Genomic DNA, 18,419 nt, shown 5'->3' on the forward strand with positions numbered 1-18,419 from the left:
GTTGTCTGGCCTCTACAGCAAATATTCAAGCAAATAGTTAGCTCATCACATCCCTGTTTTCACACAATGTAAGGCCCAGTGCAAATAAATGTTTGGGAAATCCTACCCTTGCAGGATTTGAACTTAGTTCCATGGTGTAGAATATGAAGAGAGATGAGCAGAGAGATCCTGGAGAGATGTCAGTGTTGACAAGTTTTGCACAGGGCAAAAAGAGAGGCATTAAAACAGAAGTTTAGAATCCCCTACATTTTGAGATAGACATATGGGGACAGTCCTCCTCCTCCTCACCAGTATATCTAGACCTGTGACCTGTGACAGATGGTATCAGATAGTGTCATTCTGCAATGGGAGCTCTTCAGCAGACCCCAAGAGTCTTTGGTCCCTCACATGAAGAGAGCCTAGCTGAAGGGATGCCTCCTTCCCTGGCTGCACTGCAGGTGGAGGGAGATGTCAGTGCCCCTGAGACCTTTGTGCTAAGGCTGAGGGAGGGACACATGCTAGGATGCAGCATCTTCAGCTTTAAGAATCCAGCTTGCAACAGTGACACCGTCCTGCTGCAGTGGCACCACTTTAAGTTTGAAGGTTTAGTTTGTACAATACTAAATCCACTAAATGCTTCCTCTGTGGCTGTAATCTCATTGTTACTTGAGCAGTGCTCACTTTTGAGCATGTGCTCTCCCATATGCAGTGGTAAATATTTTCAATTTGTTTTTTTGCTGGGCAAGTGACAAAAACCAGAAGATGTTGCTGTGGTTGGCACAATTTGCTTAGCATTTACTTTGCTTATATTGGAAACCTCAGCAGTGAGACTAATGCTTGCCTGGCATATGGAGACTGAATTACCTTCTTGTACCTTCCAGGGATATTCTAGAGGAGCAGGCTCAAGGCATACTGGCTGGGGAAGGTAGGTTGTGGGGAAAAACTGCAGATCTCTGAGTGAGCAATAACTATTCAGTATTCTCACAGAACACTTTACACATTAGTGTTCTCATTAAAACACATTTTATCACTGAAGTGAAAAACTGAGTGAAATTAAGAGTTTCTGTTCCAAAGGAATTTCCTCCAGCTGACATTTGCTTTCATTGCTGCTGGTAAGATTAATTTTTAAAAAATGTAAATCCATGAAATCTTCAAAACTGAGTTCATATGTAACATTCTGATATTTTCTGAATCAAATTATTTTGTGTTGAATATTGAGTTGACCCCAAATAATCTGGAGCTGGTTTAACACAAACTGTATTTTCCTCTCCAGTGCAGTTCATGTGTCCTGGAGGGCCCTTGTGTCCATTCTCCCAGAGGAACCAGTGTATTTGGTTAAGCTGCTTTGTGGCGAAATCAGTCATGTATCTCTGCTGGTATCAGATGGGACACTTACATTGTGTCATGTGAATGTATTTTCTTAGGATGTCGAGACCAGAGGTAAAAATGGGGACAGCTATTGAAAGTAAATGCAATGCCTGAAAAATACTGGTCTATGTTATGGTTAAGTTAATGCAAAAGCTTTTCTGTAAAGTTTGATAAAACTAAACTTGCCATTTTGATTTGTTACAGATTGAAGTGAAGCATTTCATTGCTAATTCTCTTGAGGGAAATGGAATTTTGTGTTAAAATTTCATCCTGATGGAAACATTCACCCACCATACTAAACAGATTTATTTCCTGAGACAGGTCTTTTGTACTTGCACAACCTTAGGTGGATTTAAAATACAATGAAATCACTAAATGGAGTGTTATTTGCTAAGTCATTGTCTGATAGACTTTTCAGTGTAACAAGGTTCAAGCCTTAAATGATCAATGGGGCCATCCTAAAATAATTCCACTCAGCCTTTCAGATGAAATTCTTAAGACACTTGACAGTAATCATTTCCTCACTTAATCATCACTGAACCAAGCTCGACAGATTTAGCTTGTGCTTGCTAGACAAATCTGAGATTTCGGGATGCTTTTGGGAGGAGCAGAGTATTCTGTAACTGGTGAATGTCTGTATAAGCTCACTACAGGACTGAACGTAGTTGAAGTCTACTTCTACATGTTGGTAAAGAAGCTGCTGTGAGAATGTTTTTTAAAAAAAGTTTTTAATTTTTAAATTATTTTTTATTTAACTCTCAAGTCTTCTTTGCTAGGGAGGTAATTTGTAAATTTAGGTTCTTCAAATTTGTGAGGTGTCACTATTGTGTTACTCTAAGGCTTATTCTTCCTTCCTGTCCTTGAACACTATAGGTAAGTCTTTAGATACATAGTAATTTGCTCTTTCATATGTTCTTCTATTCTCACCTTAGACACAACACAGAATCATAGAAAATAAAACTAGAATGAACCATGAGAGGTTATCTAATCCTTGACGCTTCCACTGTCCCTAAACAAAAACAATGACATCTATGTGAGTTTTGACAGCAATTTTTTTGGCCTGAGAGTAAAGGTCTCCAGTGATTGTTGCTCTTTAGACAATCTCTTCCAGTGCTTCACTGTTCTTAAATTAAAAACACCCCTTTCTCTAACACTTTGCTGTTATTTTTTGCCAATTATTTCTTGTCCTTATCAGTGTGGGTACAAAGAAGAGATTGTTACTTTCTGCTTTGTAATAGCCCTTTCCTATTTGAACACTTTAGTGTCTCCTTTCAAACTTCTATTTTCTAGACTCCTGATTATTTTCATTGGTCTAGTCAGGACTCTTTCCAATAGCCCCACTCCTTTCTTGAAGTACAATTCTCCAAAGTGAACGTGATCTCCAGTAGAGTACAGCAATTTTCAGTGTGGGGAACAGTGATGGTGTTTATTGCCTGAATACAGTTGTCATCACAGTGGAACATCAAATATGTTTATACTGGGCATTCACAGTTCACACAGTGTTATTTAAATAAGTGTAGGAGCTTTAGATACCCATCACTGAAGACTTGGATCACTTCATGCATAGTCTGCCCCAGACACAAAGTAAAGTGCTGCTAACTCAGTGTGTTTGTTTCTACTTGCTTGTCAGGGAGGGCTAGGAAAACACAGGTCAGATTAAACCAGTGGATAAGCTATAATTTTTTATTTTTTTATTTTTTTTATTTTTTTCTGTGGGAACTTGCTTGGTTATGTGTAGATGTCTTTTAAGAAGTCTTAGGCTCTAGCTTGAATATCTTGCAGTTATCCTTTGTGAGAATTGATATGGGCAGTTGGTGAAGGGGTGCAGCCCAGCCCAGAAAAAAACAATATCCAGGGTGCAATAGGTGAACAATTTGGATGGCCTTCAGAGGTGCTGTTCCTAGCTAGCTAAACATAGGCAGCCATCAGGTCATTGCTCTTTTTCATGATGGTAGTCATCTCATTTGCCACGCTATTGACAGCCATTCCCCTTTGGAGCATGCCTGTGTCCAGCCTGTACTGAAAATCATGTTTCCCGCTTAATAACACCAACTTGGAGAGGAATTTTTATATTGGCTACTGGCCAAACTTAGCACATAATTTTTCCTCCGTTTTTGTTGCTGCCTCGCTATCTGCAACTTCACTTGATTGCAAAGAGATGCTTTTCATCATTGTGAAAAGCCATCTGATTAGAGCTGTCATTAACCCGTGAGTGAAACTCATAAGAAGTTTAGCTGGAGAAATTCCTTGAATGCTTCAGAATTGCAGAGTTGCCATTTTAAAGAAACCTCAAAACTGGATTGTGAATTTGTTTTAGCTCTGCCTAAAACAAGCTCTTCTTTCTCAGCAGATTTATAGAAAACATGATTTAATGTATGTATTTTTTTCCCCTCAAAATGTCTTAGATGTCATTAAATTCTACTGCTGATTATAAGGACCATGTGTATCTGGACTATCCCCTTCCTAACCATCCATTTATACTAGTCTAATTCATTAAACAAAGGCATTGAATCGTCAATATTCCTTTGTTAAAGAGCATTTAGAAACAGTCCCCATGGAAAAGGAAAACCTAATTGCTTTCATTATTCTTGTTTCATTTTTGCAATATAAAGCGATTTTAAGATTGGAGGAATGAAGGTTACTTTTCAAAAGCTCTGTGCGTAGCTTTTGCTAAGAATTTTCTTCCCCTTTCTCTTTTCCACCTTTCTTCCCAAAATAAAGATGGGTATGTCTGTATCAGGAATCATGTCCTTGACTCCCTTATACCTTCTCTGGTATACATATCAGACCTGGGATGAGTTCAAGCTTGTCTCTGTTTAAACAGGCAAGACTGGCGTTATTCAGAAGGCACCTGACATAAATGGAGAGGTGTATGGGCACTGCTTTCATTGCTTTGGTTACTTCTCAGTTGCTATGGAAGCCATGTGTGGCCCTAGAAGACTTTCCTTGAGGGGAACAGCATTCTCACAAATTCATGGCCTCATTTGGATTTAGAGAAGTGGGTTTTAATAGGTATTTTGGCATATACTGAAAAGCCTTCAAGTTAGTTCAGAGGTTGCTTATAAAATGGGGCTACATGTAAGGAAGTGCTGTGCAGATGGTAGATTCTACTGCTGGCAGAAAGCTTCGTCAGTGAAACATTGTCTTGGTTTAGATAGACAGGTATCTGCCAGGGAGGGTTGGAGTCTCCCTTGAGATGTAAGCCTCTCCCCCCTTTTCCAAATTATCATAAATTTGCAATTAAAAGGCTGTCAGGCAAAGATTTTGGGAATAGGCATAGCAGTTCTTTACTAGGGATATAAAAATACAAATGTTGTAGTGCAGAAGAATAAGCAAGCAAACAAACAAACAAGAAATCCTAGAAAACCCTGACAGAGTCAGAAATACAACCTGACGCCCTGTTGGTCAGGGTGTTGGAAGCAGTCCAAAGTAAGCCCTCCTGGAGTGGCAGATGTGGTTCTGTTGGAGTAGGGATGGTCCTGTTGAAAAAAGGGTCCAGTAAGGGTGAGATGGGTCCGATCTTCCTCCAGGGATCTGGTAGAAAAACTGGATACGTAGTGGGACTGTGGCTCCTTTTTATCTAGGTTAAGACGGTTTGGCTCTTCCTCCCTCTGTGGAGCAGCTTACAATAGTGCAGTGTAATGTGTAATGTCATTGATGAGCTCTTAATGGTCCGTTAGCAGAAGATATTCCCATGGAAGTAGTGAAACAATGAAGAGAGATAAGTAGCACTCCACCATCTGCTAAGTGACACTGACCCATTTGGGCAAAGATAAGCAATTCTGCTCCACCCAGATGGAATAGAATAATATGCTCTTTACAAAACCCATGACAAACATGAAAATGGATCTTCTCTGGTTTGCAGCAGGTGACTCTAACATATTTCTTGAAGCTTATATATTTGAGTTACAGAATCTTTTTTTTTTTTTTTTTTGTCCGAGACTTTTTGCTTGCCTTCCTCTTTAGTGGTGTGTTTTAAGGTAGGATCACAAACATGGAAAAAAAAAAAACTTAACTTTGGCACTGATGGCAAGTCAGACCAGAACTGATAAATGCATCTTCTTCTTTACCAGGCAGTTTTAGCAGTTGGTAGGATGTGCTTCATCTGTCCTGCAAACTGCACTGCACTCTGTTATTTCATTAAAACAACAAAGATTCATAGGTTATGAGGCCAGAAAGAGCCATTATGATAATCTAGGCTGATTTGCTGTATAATTAATTCCTGTCTCACTATGTCTTTTAGAGAAAACAGGATACTATTTTAATTTAAAATTTGCCCGTAGCAGAGAACACAATATAAAATTTACTGTAGTAAATTATTTCAGTAGCAAATTACCCTCATGTAAAAATAAGTAATAATATTTTAGAATGTGTATTTCTCTAACTTCAGTCTCTAGCCCCTAGATCTCATTGTCCCTTTGTCACATGCATTGAAGAACCCTGTCTTGCCAAATTCCATTTTCTGCACAGGTACTTGTAGATTGCAATCAAATCACATTTTAACCTCTACCTATTAAACAGACTGAATTTGAATGTTTTCCACTATGGGACATGCATGCCAGTCATTTAACTATATTCCCTCCTTAATCTTGAACCTTTGGCTTAACAATTGAACTGTCATTATCAGAATCTGCCTTAGCATTTCTCCGTTCCAGGATTCACATTGGTTTTACACCCAAGCTTTATTTCTATCCCTCTCTTTTATTGTTATGATGAGAGTTCTGGTGTACTTGCTTATACATCATGATGTTGATGTCCAAATGTGTATCTATTCAAGAGCCTTTCTCCTCTCCTCCCCAGGTCTGCCTTTGTGCTTGCTTTCTTGGTCTCTTCATTCCTGGCATCAGATTTTTCATTGTCGGTCACTTTTTTTGATTACAACTAACATTATGTATTTTTTTTTTTCTGTTTCCTTCGAAAGCATTCTGTCTCAAGGATTCTCCAGCTGTGGTACTTGTATGATTAATGAAACACAAAGCAGTCAGCATCAAAACTCATATAAACTCAGAGGCAAACCTCTGCATTTCCCCAGAAAATATGGGACCTGTTACTCAAGTATCAAATACATCAAAGAGGGAGATGTAACCTGTATGTGGCTCAGCTCTGTGGGGGAGCTGCTGATGTGCAGCATATGATATTCCCTCTACCAGCTACCTGCAGAGATTGCTGAAAACAGATCACTGAGTCACAGCTAGATACAACCCAGCATCACCCATCAATCATATGTAGGGTACTGTGCTACCTGTCTGCTCCTCTCATGTATAGAAAGACTGGGTCAAGATGCAGTTTAGATGAGTTGTTAATTTGAGCAGTTGTTAATGGTATCCTATAAAGGCAGCTCTCCTACCTTAGGATCATTAAAGCCACAGCTTATTCAGGCCTGGCATTCTCTTGCCCACCAAAGCAACTCCATGCTGTGGTGAAACCAAAAATGCAGTGTTGCATCAAAGTTGTAATTCTTCGTGGGCCTGAGGAATGGTCAGTTCCTGCACCCACTATGGTGTCTCCAGCAGTGAAAGGGTGCAAGTGCTAGTTAGGGAGAGCACATGACCATGGCTGCTGTCAGTGGTGCATTCCCTTACATTCCTGCAGCACCAGTGCTGTTGGTTTACAATTGCTAGGAGACACACTCCTTTCTTTTCCCTTTAGTATCAGTTTGTAGACTTGCTGTCCATTGTTATTTCTGGTTCTTTTTGTGTCAATCTGTTGCACCCTACTTCCATGACCTCCCCAGGCAGCAAGTTCCAGAAGTTCACTACCCTCTGTGTAAATAAATACTTCTAAAAATCCGTTTTTTGCTGATTTCATACAAGTTTCAGCAAGTGCCTCTAACTCTGTTATTGCTGGGTTTGGCAAAGAGCAGTTCTACATTAACCTTTTCCATCTTCTGTAAACTTCAATCATATTTTTCTCAGTCCTCTCCAAATACGAGCTTGGCCTTTTCAGCCTATCCTCATAAAGCATCCTGTTCCATTCTTTTAGTTGCTCTATTAATTCCTCTTTCTTCTTGAGAAGCAGAGACAGGACTTCATGCAGTGCTCGGAACTGAAGTCTGACTGAGGTGCACCTCATTGTCTGGCAAGAGAGGAAGCTCTAATGCACTCCCTTGCTGTGTCAGTGGAAGGAGGTGTATGGTCTCTAATGAGAGCTATTCACACGATTAATCTGTAGAATAAAACTACTACAGTCCCATAAATTGAAAATGAATTTTATCCCTGTTGCAGATATTAATAGCCATGATGTTTCTGATGCCCGTGTGAGGGCAGAGCACTTTTTTAGGAACTGGAGCAAAACAAGTTATTGTGGGTCAATACCGTCCTCTGCTGGGAAGAGCTAGAGCTTTGTGCCATTTCTCCAAATGGGATTTAACAGCTGGCTTCTCCCTTCACTCTGTGTTTTGCCTTTGCAACAGGAAAACCTGACTGCACTGGGGGAATTCTCCTTTAATGCTTAGAGAAAGCTGGAAATTCTTTGCTAGCTATGAATGTATTGAATCGTGATTTCATTTTTCATCCTGAAGTTGTAATTTGTTTCACCTAATTTGTAAGCTTATCCCTCATTTTTTCTCTCATTTGCCTTGTAATATTTGCTGCATACACATTTCTCTGATCTTCCTGTCCTAATAGTAGAAGTAACAATGTGTATCTCCCTTCTATTTTCATAACAAACTGCTGACAAGTTGTCCTGATAGGATTTTGAAAACAGGAATCAAATGTGTATATATATATGTGCTATATGTGACAGATGCAAAGTATTTTAGAATAATAACTGCTTAGAAGAAATCAGAGTCTTCATTGATATCACTGAACAAGAATTTAATAAAAACTGTGCTAGTTGCAGAAGTGGTTTTACTTGCTGTACATGCCAGCTCTGCATTTAGAAAGCATGGAAGGTGATTGAGAGGAAGTACAGTTTACAAGTATTTCAATTTTGTGCCTTTTCTAATTCCTGCCTCTGTGAGAATGTCATGGGGCAAAAAAGAGTCTGCTTTTCAGGAATTAATTCTGTACCTGAGAGAAAGAGAAGAATAGGAGATCTGGACTCCTGAGTAGCCAGACATGCTCAGGTGTGTGCTTGCCTGTTTGAGACTCTTCTCTTGGCTAATTTCAATCCATGTAGCAACTAAAGAACCCAGAGTTATGGTCCTTAACCCAGAGAAAGTGAGAGTCCAGGCGCTGAAAATGTACAGGTTTTATATGTGTTAGCACAGAAATTGTTGGTTTCTTGAAGCAAGGGTAGGCTATAGAGATATTTCCGTGGCAGGTTTGTGTCAGTAGCAATCTAAGATTTCTTGTGCAGAGAAATTTTAAGTCTTTGTTATTTTTTTCTTTGGGACCCACAGGGCAATCATTGACAGTTCACAGAAACTTGCTGAAATTTTTTTTTCATCTCTCTCCTAGTAGTTAAGTAGGCCTATAGGAATAATAGAGAAATGACAGTGGTGGTACCAAGTTCCCTGTTGTGGCTAGTTGTGATGGACATGGAGGTTACACTTTGTTATGTATTTTGTATGGGATTTATGCAAATATAACAGTGTGATACCAGACACACACCGGGTTTTATGTAGAGAAGTTTTTACAGCCAAATGGGCCTATGGTAGAGTTAATTGTTCACACTGCCCTTCAGTTAAATATTTTCTTCTGACTGCTTATCTAATCTATAGTAACGGTGAAGTACCCATTGCTGTCATTTCTATACACTCTTCTGGTTCAACTCACTCCCTCTGTCATGATGTCAGACTCTTGCACTCTCTCCTTTCCTCTCCCTGCTTTTGGAAAAAGTTTATCTCCCATGGCTGAAAGTAATTGGGATATTTGTAGTGTATGCAGGATTGATGTATGATACTTTTCCTTGTGTCTGGCAGGTTGTTTATAAGAATAACGACATTCGTCTGGAGCTGTCTCGCTTGGCACGGATTGGTGATACTAAGATGAAGATCTATGGGGAAGTGAAATTCGTATGTGAAAATGTGGCTACACTGGATCCAATCAGCTTTGAGACACCTGAGGCCTATATTAGTCTGCCTAAATGGAATACCAAAAGGATGGGCTCCATCTCATTTGATTTCCGAACCACTGAACCCAATGGACTGATCCTTTTCACCCACGGCAAGCCTCAGGAGAGGAAAGATACCAGAAGCCAGAAAAATACAAAGGTCGACTTCTTTGCAGTTGAGCTTCTAGATGGAAACCTCTACTTGCTGCTGGACATGGGCTCTGGGACTATTAAAGTCAAAGCCACCCAGAAGAAAGCCAATGATGGAGAGTGGTATCATGTAGATATTCAACGAGATGGAAGATCGGGTAGAGTTATCACTTTTTCTTAAGTAGATTCATGCTTCAGATTCAGACCTAGGGCTATGTATTAATTCTCAGAACATTCAAAGCCTGTTAGATATGAGTCACCTCCTTAACAAAGTTTAGTGTTACTCCAGTGATGTTTATCCAGCAAGGCAAAGACATGAATGGTTTTCCTTACATGTTTAGTGTGAAGTTTGAATTGCACATCGCAGAGGCAATCTATTAATATTTTATTCACAATGCTCAGATGTTCTGGACCTATCTTTGCAATTCCATGCATAGTTACAGTGGTGACTTCTTTGTAGGCCATGGTAAGGTTTAAGGTCCTTCAGAGCCACTGTCCTCCGTTTGAGAAATTCTTAGTGATCTACTTTGGGTTTCTGCATTTCAGATCTTGTCGTGAGAAAAATAAGAGTAATGGGCACAACCAGTAGCAGAATTATGGTAACAAATCAACATTTTCATCCCATTCTGTTTTCTTTAGTATCCTGTAGTTTTGAGTTAGATTTCTTTATTCTTTCGGATAACAGATTCTAGTCTTAAAATCTGAGACAGAGTTCAGTGGATGTTTCTTTTCTTTCTTTGCAACTTTTCATTTTCAAATATGAGTTTTATTTCTAAAAATACACATAGCATGCAATTACCAAGAGATATTTTTATTGTTTCCAGTGCTGAATATCAAGGTAATATACACATGATATACTCTGAAATTGTGAAGGAAAACAAAGATTCTCAGATACTATAGCTTCATCTAGAGAATAACAATTGTACTTCAATTTTTTTCTGAACCATTGGAATCTCAAAGCCTTCACTTCAAAAGGAATTCTGCTTACATTTGCCAGTGGATTTAAGATTTGTCTGGTTCTCTCCAGATGATAGATTTCAGTCCCTAATTTTATATTTCCAGTTGCTGCATACCATCAGAATAGGGAATGCAGTGCTAGAATTTGCTTCCCTTGTGTTTTTAGAAGAGCTGACTTTGAGATGCCATGCAAGGCCTAGCTGTCTGAACAAGTCTTTGCCTGAAGCTATGTTTGCCTTTGATGATGTGAGTAGTTTCTTTGTATTTGGCATGGTGCTCTGCTTGGACTTAATATGTATGGTTATATATTGCTATCCCATAAAGACATCGATAGGAGCATAGGAAGCCATAAATAAATAAATGGAGCTTTGATTTCTTTAGAATTGCTAAAATTTAATTAACTTCGAGGGATAAACTCAATTAGCTGTGTTTCGTACTGACTTCGCTGTTGCTTGCTCACTTGGGGACTCTCTCACCCCTGAAGAAGCAGCTGCAGAGGGAGAAGAGGCGGAAATGACACAGGTTCTATGCAAAGAATGTTTGCAAAATGCTACAAAGAGGGACACATGTTCATTTGGACACATTCACAGGAGGGTGTTGCAGACATGTTGCTACCTGATCCTGATGGATGGCACTGCAGGACTGACTTGTTTGTCACTTAGCAGGGAGGTTTGTGATGTTCTGGACACTGATTAGAAGTAACAGATTTTCAATTAGAAACAGTTTTCTCAACCAGAAAGAACATGTTTGTATGATGTCTTTTTTTTCTTCTTCTTCTTCTTTTTTTTAATTTTTTTTCTTTTTTTCTTCCTATTCAGTTGTGTTCTCTGCTTACAATGAATACTTGGTTAATGATCCAAATGACTGATGTCTTGTGTCCTGACAAAACCAGGATACTGGCATTGATTTTTTCACATTATATCTTCGGTCACTATTACCCAATGACATTTTGGATAAGTGTGAGAAAGGAGTACCAGACCTCTTCTTGTTTAGTACTTGGCTTTTCTTCCACATGTGGACTGGAGAATGGTTACACCTTGAAGATTCCCCCCCCCCCCCCAGTATATATGACTATATTTGGGAAACTGAAACAATTAATTTACTTAATGGGGGCTAAAAACACCCATTTGAGTTTAATGAGCCAGTGATCTGCAAGTTCTGATTCTCCTTACTAAAGCAGCAAGGCCTATGTTAGGTGTCATCTCTCCCCTTTCTTTCCCCATTCCTCTAACAATCCAAAACTTCAGGTTCTGCTGATCTTAGTAAAAGAGTTTAAAAATCCAAATATTCACTACTGCAGTGCACTAAGGCAGGGAAGCTTGGCAGTCATGCTCAGGTAACCTCTGGCATCTCTAGTCCCTTTAGGTCTTATGTATGCCTTGGTCTGTGTTGGCTGCCCGAGCAACAAAACCTGGTTTTGTCTTTCTACTCTGACAGAAGCTGCCAGCGTGGGCACTGACACCTATCATCCTGTAACCTTTCTATCCTTTGGGAAAGGTCCCACCAGGTTCACTAAACCTGTCACAGTTTCTAGCTGGGGAACAGTGAGCATGTCATGCAGGACAATGTTTTCAGCTAGTCATCAGCTACAAAACATACATAACTTCCCACCTGAACAGATCTAAAAATCTTACTGGATGGTTTGGTTTACCGTTGTATCAGTGCGCTGTTTGGTATGCCTGTTCTGCCCTCAGTGGGATGTTTTGGTCCGTTCTTCAGTCCAGCACAAAGTAACTATGACACTGCAGAGGAGATGCATAGATGCTTCTGATTTCTCAAGATGGACTTGGATCTACTCTAAGCAGAGTGGCAAACATGGGATTCTGGAGGGAAAAAAAAATTAGTATGTCAGCTTATGTGAGTACTTCTTTCCAGGATCAATACAGAACACTTCATCTCAGCAGCTTGGTCTTAAAAGTGCTGTTCATCCAAACTAGTGCCATCTCCTTGCAGGAATTGTTGGAGGGTACAAAACACTCAGAATGTTTAGGTTGCTGTCTAGCCTATTTCTTTTCCTATTTCATCATCTCACCATCTTTCTCCAGGTTCTACACTTCATGTTATCAATATTTCTTGTCTTTTAGGGGGTTTCTTTACCTTTGTGGAATTTGCACATGTTTGTTCTCTCCACAGTAGCAGCTGTCTAGAGCTCAGCCCTCCAGTGGTTTTGGTTCTAAGCTTTAGAGTAATATGTACTCTACAGGCTGCTTTTGAGAAACAGCAGTGGAGATGCTGGAAGGGGAGCTGTTTTTCCATGGCTCTGTGACATGCTGCCTGTGTGACAATATGTGTGTTGTCACATTTTCTCCTTCCTTATTTTATAAAAGAGAAAATGCCTGTGGTGCTCCAGCTTGCTGATATGAAATGATTCATCAAATAACTGTGGTTCTCTTTGAGCCTGTAACTTGTAATGCCTCTGTTGCTTTTGACACTCTGCTGCCTCAAACATTATTCCTCAATTATTACTAAACGACACACACTGAGTATCTTGTGTCTGTGTCATACGTGCAGTTCTCTTAGAAGACACCTCTTACAATTGAAGAAAATGTGCATGTACATGACTGTACTTTCTCACAGAGACAATAGATAGAGTTACCTCTATTAACTTTCCTTCCTTATTGTAGGGGTGTCTGATAAAAATGCAATGATGTGGAATTAATCTTAAAGCTTGGATAGTGTCTCTGAAGACAGACTGTCTTAATGACAATGCAATTGGATGTGATGATTTATAGCTAGGGAGAGCAAATTGCTGATTTTTAGATGAGTGTCTAGTGGGCAGAAATCCCTATCACAGAAACTGCTGAATGCGCGTCAAAAGAGTACACTGCTCTGGAATGTGAGAGATGTGCGTTATGTTCCCTGTTTTTCTTTGGATGCACTGTCTGACCTTAAATAAGTCACTTTGCTTTTCTGTACCTCTTTTACATATTCTGATTATATTTCTGTATTATATGTCCTGAGTATTTTATGTGCTGGGACAATTTCTTGAAGTACATATGAATGACCTCAATGCAGTATGCCCACATTTGTTTTGGAGCACATGGAAGCTATCACAATGTTAACAATAGCTGTTGTTGAGATATAAGTTTGTTTCTCTCTTCCTCAATTTTCCTGTATAAAATGGAAACTAGAAAGCTTTCTGTGTAAAGCCATACAATATTTTTCTTAGGGACAAACTTCTGGAGATTTCTAGTTCAATCTAGACTTTCTTCAGGGTCATATGCAGTTGAACTTAGAGTGCCTTCAGTCTGGTAAACCCCACTGAGGTTTCTGTTTCCGTGTTTGACCACTCTTGGTGAAAATTGTCCGTTTCTACGGAGTTGGAGATTCCCTTATGTTGTGGCTTAGGAATGGTGCTCTCCAATTTGGTGGTCCCATTGAGATCCTCCAAATCACATTGCTCACTTGCTTCCCCTTGCCACGTCTCTCCTAGCTACTGCAAAGAATTACCTGTGTTCTGGCTGGAACCAGAACACCTAATTGCAGCTTGTTTCTTTTGCCACTACAAGTTCACAGTGCCAATTCATGTTTGAGTTGTCTGCCATATCTCCAGGTCCTTTTCTGCAGAGTTGCTCCTTAACCAGCTGGTCACTAGCCTGTACTAATGTGTGAGGCTTTTGTGACTCAGGTGTAGGACTTTGTATTTATTGGTTTTGATTTACATCAAGCATTGCTATCAGTCCTTTGCTCCACCTTGCAGTGGTTTCTCTAAGGGGTAACCCAGTGCTTCCTCCAATGCATCAGCCATTCTCTCCATGTCACTTACAAATGCGTCTATGTTGGTCCATCATCCAGGTCCAGGTTTGGAGGTACCGGTGAAGTTTTTTCTGAAAGAGTGATATAGTGGGAATTAAAATACTTTTGCTTATCTTTTTTCTCTCTCCTCTTTATGCCATCAAACTGTGTGTTCTCAATAAGTTTTTGCTTTGCTGGATGAATGCCATTGAATAATGCTCAAATTTTACATGCTATTATTTATCTATTGAATTGTTGTGCTTCTGACTTCCTAATGCGATTTGGGATAGAGAGGCATGATGATCAGTCACTGCATGGAAGTACTTAGGACCTGTGGATCAGGAGGAGAGGGAGCTGTGTGAAAGACACAGTTAGAATGCCACTTGGGTAGGGAAGAATCTTCATTCTCCTGTGCTGAACCTTAAACCTTACTCAGTTATTGGAAAATAATGGACTCAACTGAGTGTGTAGTTGAAAGCGTTGATGTCTCCTTGTCTTCCTCATTTAGGTACTATATCAGTGAACAGCCGACGCACCCCATTCACTGCTAGCGGGGAGAGTGAGATCCTGGATCTGGAGGGTGACATGTACCTCGGTGGGCTGCCAGAGAATCGGGCAGGACTCATCCTTCCCACAGAGCTCTGGACAGCAATGCTGAACTATGGATATGTCGGCTGTATCCGAGACTTGTTCATTGATGGACGGAGCAAGAACATCCGGCAGCTGGCAGAGGCACAGAATGCTGCCGGAGTTAAGTCCTCCTGCTCCCGCCTGAGCACCAAGCAGTGTGACAGCTACCCGTGTAAGAACAATGCAGTCTGCAAGGATGGCTGGAACCGCTTCATTTGTGACTGCACTGGCACTGGCTATTGGGGTAGAACATGTGAGCGAGGTAAGTTGTGTTTTCTGATTTCAGTTACACAAAGCTGAAGGTGTGCATGAGAACAAGAACAAAATCCAGTGTTCCCATAAGACTCACTCCTGCCCTTGTCAGTCTTCCCAATGCTAAGTTCCAGTCCCCAGAGTAGGAAGACTTCTCTGATTGTTTCCTTCCAGTTTTTTCCACTCTTGTTTCATGAGCTTACTCGCTACTTCACTCCCTAAGCCTTCTGAACATCTTGTCTTCATGTTCCAGAGTTTCTTTGGCTAAGTATGGTTTATCTCCTGAGGGAGAAAATGCAGCTGCATGTGAGAAGTCTCAAACAAATTACTGAAAACTGGAAAACTCACCAAGTGTGAGCTTTAGTTATGGGGATTTTTCTTGCATGGGAAAGACAACAGACCATGAATCCCAGTTCTGTCTAGGCTTCCTTTTTTCTTTTTTTTGTGTAGTTGAATTTCCTTGATGACTGTTTATGAGTAAAGCCAACTAATGGGATAGTGTTAAAAGCAGCATGTCTCCAAGTTCATCTCTGATAAGGCAAATCTGTAGGAGATTCATGGGAGATTCCTCTGCATCTTATTTGTACTAATACAGAATTGTGATTAAAGACGTATGATTGGAGATATGAGGCCCAAGTGATGCTCATGTAGGCAGACAAATTTTCTGCGTGCCTTTCCATCACATGGAAAGGATTTACTAATGGAAGATATTTGAACTATATATTTCTCAAGTACATAGGTGGTTCCATTAATTGTTGTTACCTTTATTATGCTACTGCCACCATCAGAATGAGGTAGATGAGTAACCACTCACCTATGCTTTACACACCTACACTTTGTCACTTTACTCAAAAAGGTGGGGCTAAGATAAGTTGCAAAAACCCTTCACCTCCTTAGAGGGTGTTTTCTTATATTTCAGTCTTTCTGCTAATATTTGGCCATTAGCACTGCATTTGGGCTAAACTGAATTCGCAGGACACCCAAGAATTAACTGTAAACCATTAGCAGAGTCTTGGTGCTTTCAGTCCCTTCTTTGTATCACCTTACTTGGCACCGTGGTGATAGCATGTGTCTTAGAACTGGAAATTCAGATATTTTTGAATTTCTGCTACAAATATTTGAGCAACACCTTTCCTACTTAGTGCATTTTTAAATATTGATCATAGTAGCATGCCACTTATGAGGAAGAACATGAAATTTAACTACAATGCATAAAATAGGAGGCATAATTGATATTTGTAATTCATTCACTCTACAGAGGATTTTCTTCATTGCAGAAAGTTTTTGTTAATGACCAAAAATCTTCCTATATGGATTGGATTTTTAGGTTTTACAGTACAAGATCTGTGATTGTTTATAAAACTGCTCACAGCCAGTAATCCATTGTATGCTGCCCTAAGCAGCAATAGTAGTTAATTGTCAGTGGGCCTTAAAACAGCCGAAGCATCAGTGCTGCCATCCATGCTGGGGGAACATGGCTGAAAATGTAAGATTCATGGGCATCAGCTATACAACTGTCAGCTCAGCAGTTCTCTCTTTTGACTACATGGGATTTGAAAATTCTGGAAATCATCAGACAGAAGTTTTCTCAGCCATAGCCTTAGGCATTGTTTTTGGCCAGTTGTTGTGTGATTAGTTTTTATACAAACATGATAAAAGGAAGCACTACCATAAATGCATTGTTCCCCCACAAAATTGCATGTATATTGGCCCTTGGTCTCTTTTTAGTATTAGGAATGACCTGTGATTCAGGGATTTGTAGAGTCTGTCTCATGTCCATCTCCTAGACGTGGCTCTCAGAAGAGAATCCAAAGCTAACAGTGACATAAAGAACAGGGCTCATGTCATGTACCTCTATATATCCATGGTATTAGCTTTTACTCTTCTTATTGTCAGTGAAAAAAAAATCAGCAGGTTAAAGGCATGTAAGCATTTTAATTTGGGAGAAGTGAGTATCAAGTCAGGCCTGAGATCCATAACTTGGCTGTGCTCTGATGTGCATCAGTCTGAATTAGGGAGATACATTTATGAATTATAACAAAACTGTGATGAAACAGTTGAGAACAGTATAAAAGACGTATGCAAAGGTCCTAATCCTGAGTAATCCATTTTGTCTATAACTAGAAACCACAGACCCATTGCTGGTTTAGTCCCAGAGTCAGGCAAAGCATGGATGTAATGCCTGATGTTCCTTGGCAATGTGAGAAGCAGCTCACAGGGAATAAATATTTGAGACAAGATACGTAAAAAAAGTTGTACACATTGAAGTGCATTTGAGTCCAGAATATTTATGTGGTGTAATGTAGGAGCCTCATACTGCTCTCAAATAAATGCTTAATTTATATCAGACAACTGCATTAGTGCCCACTGATTTTGCCTCCATGAGCAAAAAACATTGCAGGCTACCAATTATACTTTTCATTCTCTTAGTCTGATACCCAAGGATTATTGCAAGTCCTGATCTGGACTGTGATCTGGTATGTGATCCTGGCACTGTTGGAAGGAGAAAAGTTGAGATGGAGACTGGGAAGGGAATCAAAGTGAGAGATATTGCCATGCCACAGTGGCACTGCTGTGTAATGACTGATGAGCTGCCACAGGGCCAGGGGGAGAGCCAGGCTGGTGCATAAGGGTAGGAATGAAGGAGCAGGCTAGATCTTCTGATATGAGACAGCTACTGGTGCACTTTTCCAGTTTGCCATCTTTCACTTTATTCTTTTCTTACACTTCTGTCCTGCTGAAAGAGAAGTGCAACTCCTGCAGCCCAAGATGTTTGATAAAGGGTTAAGGGGCAGGGGAGCCTAGAATAAAGAACCTCCTGTGCTTGGAGACCATCAGGAAAATCACTATCACAAAGCAAAGCACATCCTTAACATTAGTTAAAGTACTAAAAATAGGAAGGACATACGTACAACTCGAGGAAGAGAAGCAGATGATTAATTTGTTGTTGATCATAAAGTCTACCTCTCACCTTCCAGGTATAGGGTTTCTATATTTATACTTCTACATTTATATTTCTGTATTTATCATGAATTTTTTATACTTTGTCATATGAAGGACATTATACATTTAAAAGGGACTAAAAAGGACATTGTGTCAGTTAGAAAAGAAGTCTGGGTTCCTTTTATTCATGGTGAAACAATACAAATACATCGTATTCAATATGTCACTTCTATCTAAAGCCTGTGGGAGTTTGTCTTGTCAGTGAAATAACACCTCTATATTCAGCCAGCTACACTGGATGCAACACAGACTTTGGTTACAGTGGTCTACTCGGGCAGTGCTTTTGTGCAGATAGAGAAGCTGTGCTGTAACTGAAGTTTGATAGGGCACAGAACAGAGAACTGCTGCCA

At 39.9% G+C, this 18,419-nt stretch overlaps 1 protein-coding gene across 1 annotated transcript in view; it reads left to right on the top strand.

Annotated features, from left to right (window-relative positions):
- Positions 1-18,419, top strand: part of NRXN3 (neurexin 3) — a 980,761-nt gene that overhangs the window by 309,124 nt on the left and 653,218 nt on the right. The window contains exons 9-10 of the mRNA XM_066188590.1: positions 9,212-9,650; positions 14,693-15,076. Coding sequence (XP_066044687.1) covers positions 9,212-9,650; positions 14,693-15,076 — 823 coding nt within the window. The remainder of the gene's footprint in view (positions 1-9,211; positions 9,651-14,692; positions 15,077-18,419) is intronic.

This window comes from Chamaea fasciata, unplaced genomic scaffold (assembly GCF_029207755.1).
Source record: "Chamaea fasciata isolate MVZ Bird 193981 ecotype frontalis unplaced genomic scaffold, bChaFas1.0.hap1 SCAF_7, whole genome shotgun sequence".
Classification (NCBI taxonomy): domain Eukaryota; kingdom Metazoa; phylum Chordata; class Aves; order Passeriformes; family Sylviidae; genus Chamaea; species Chamaea fasciata.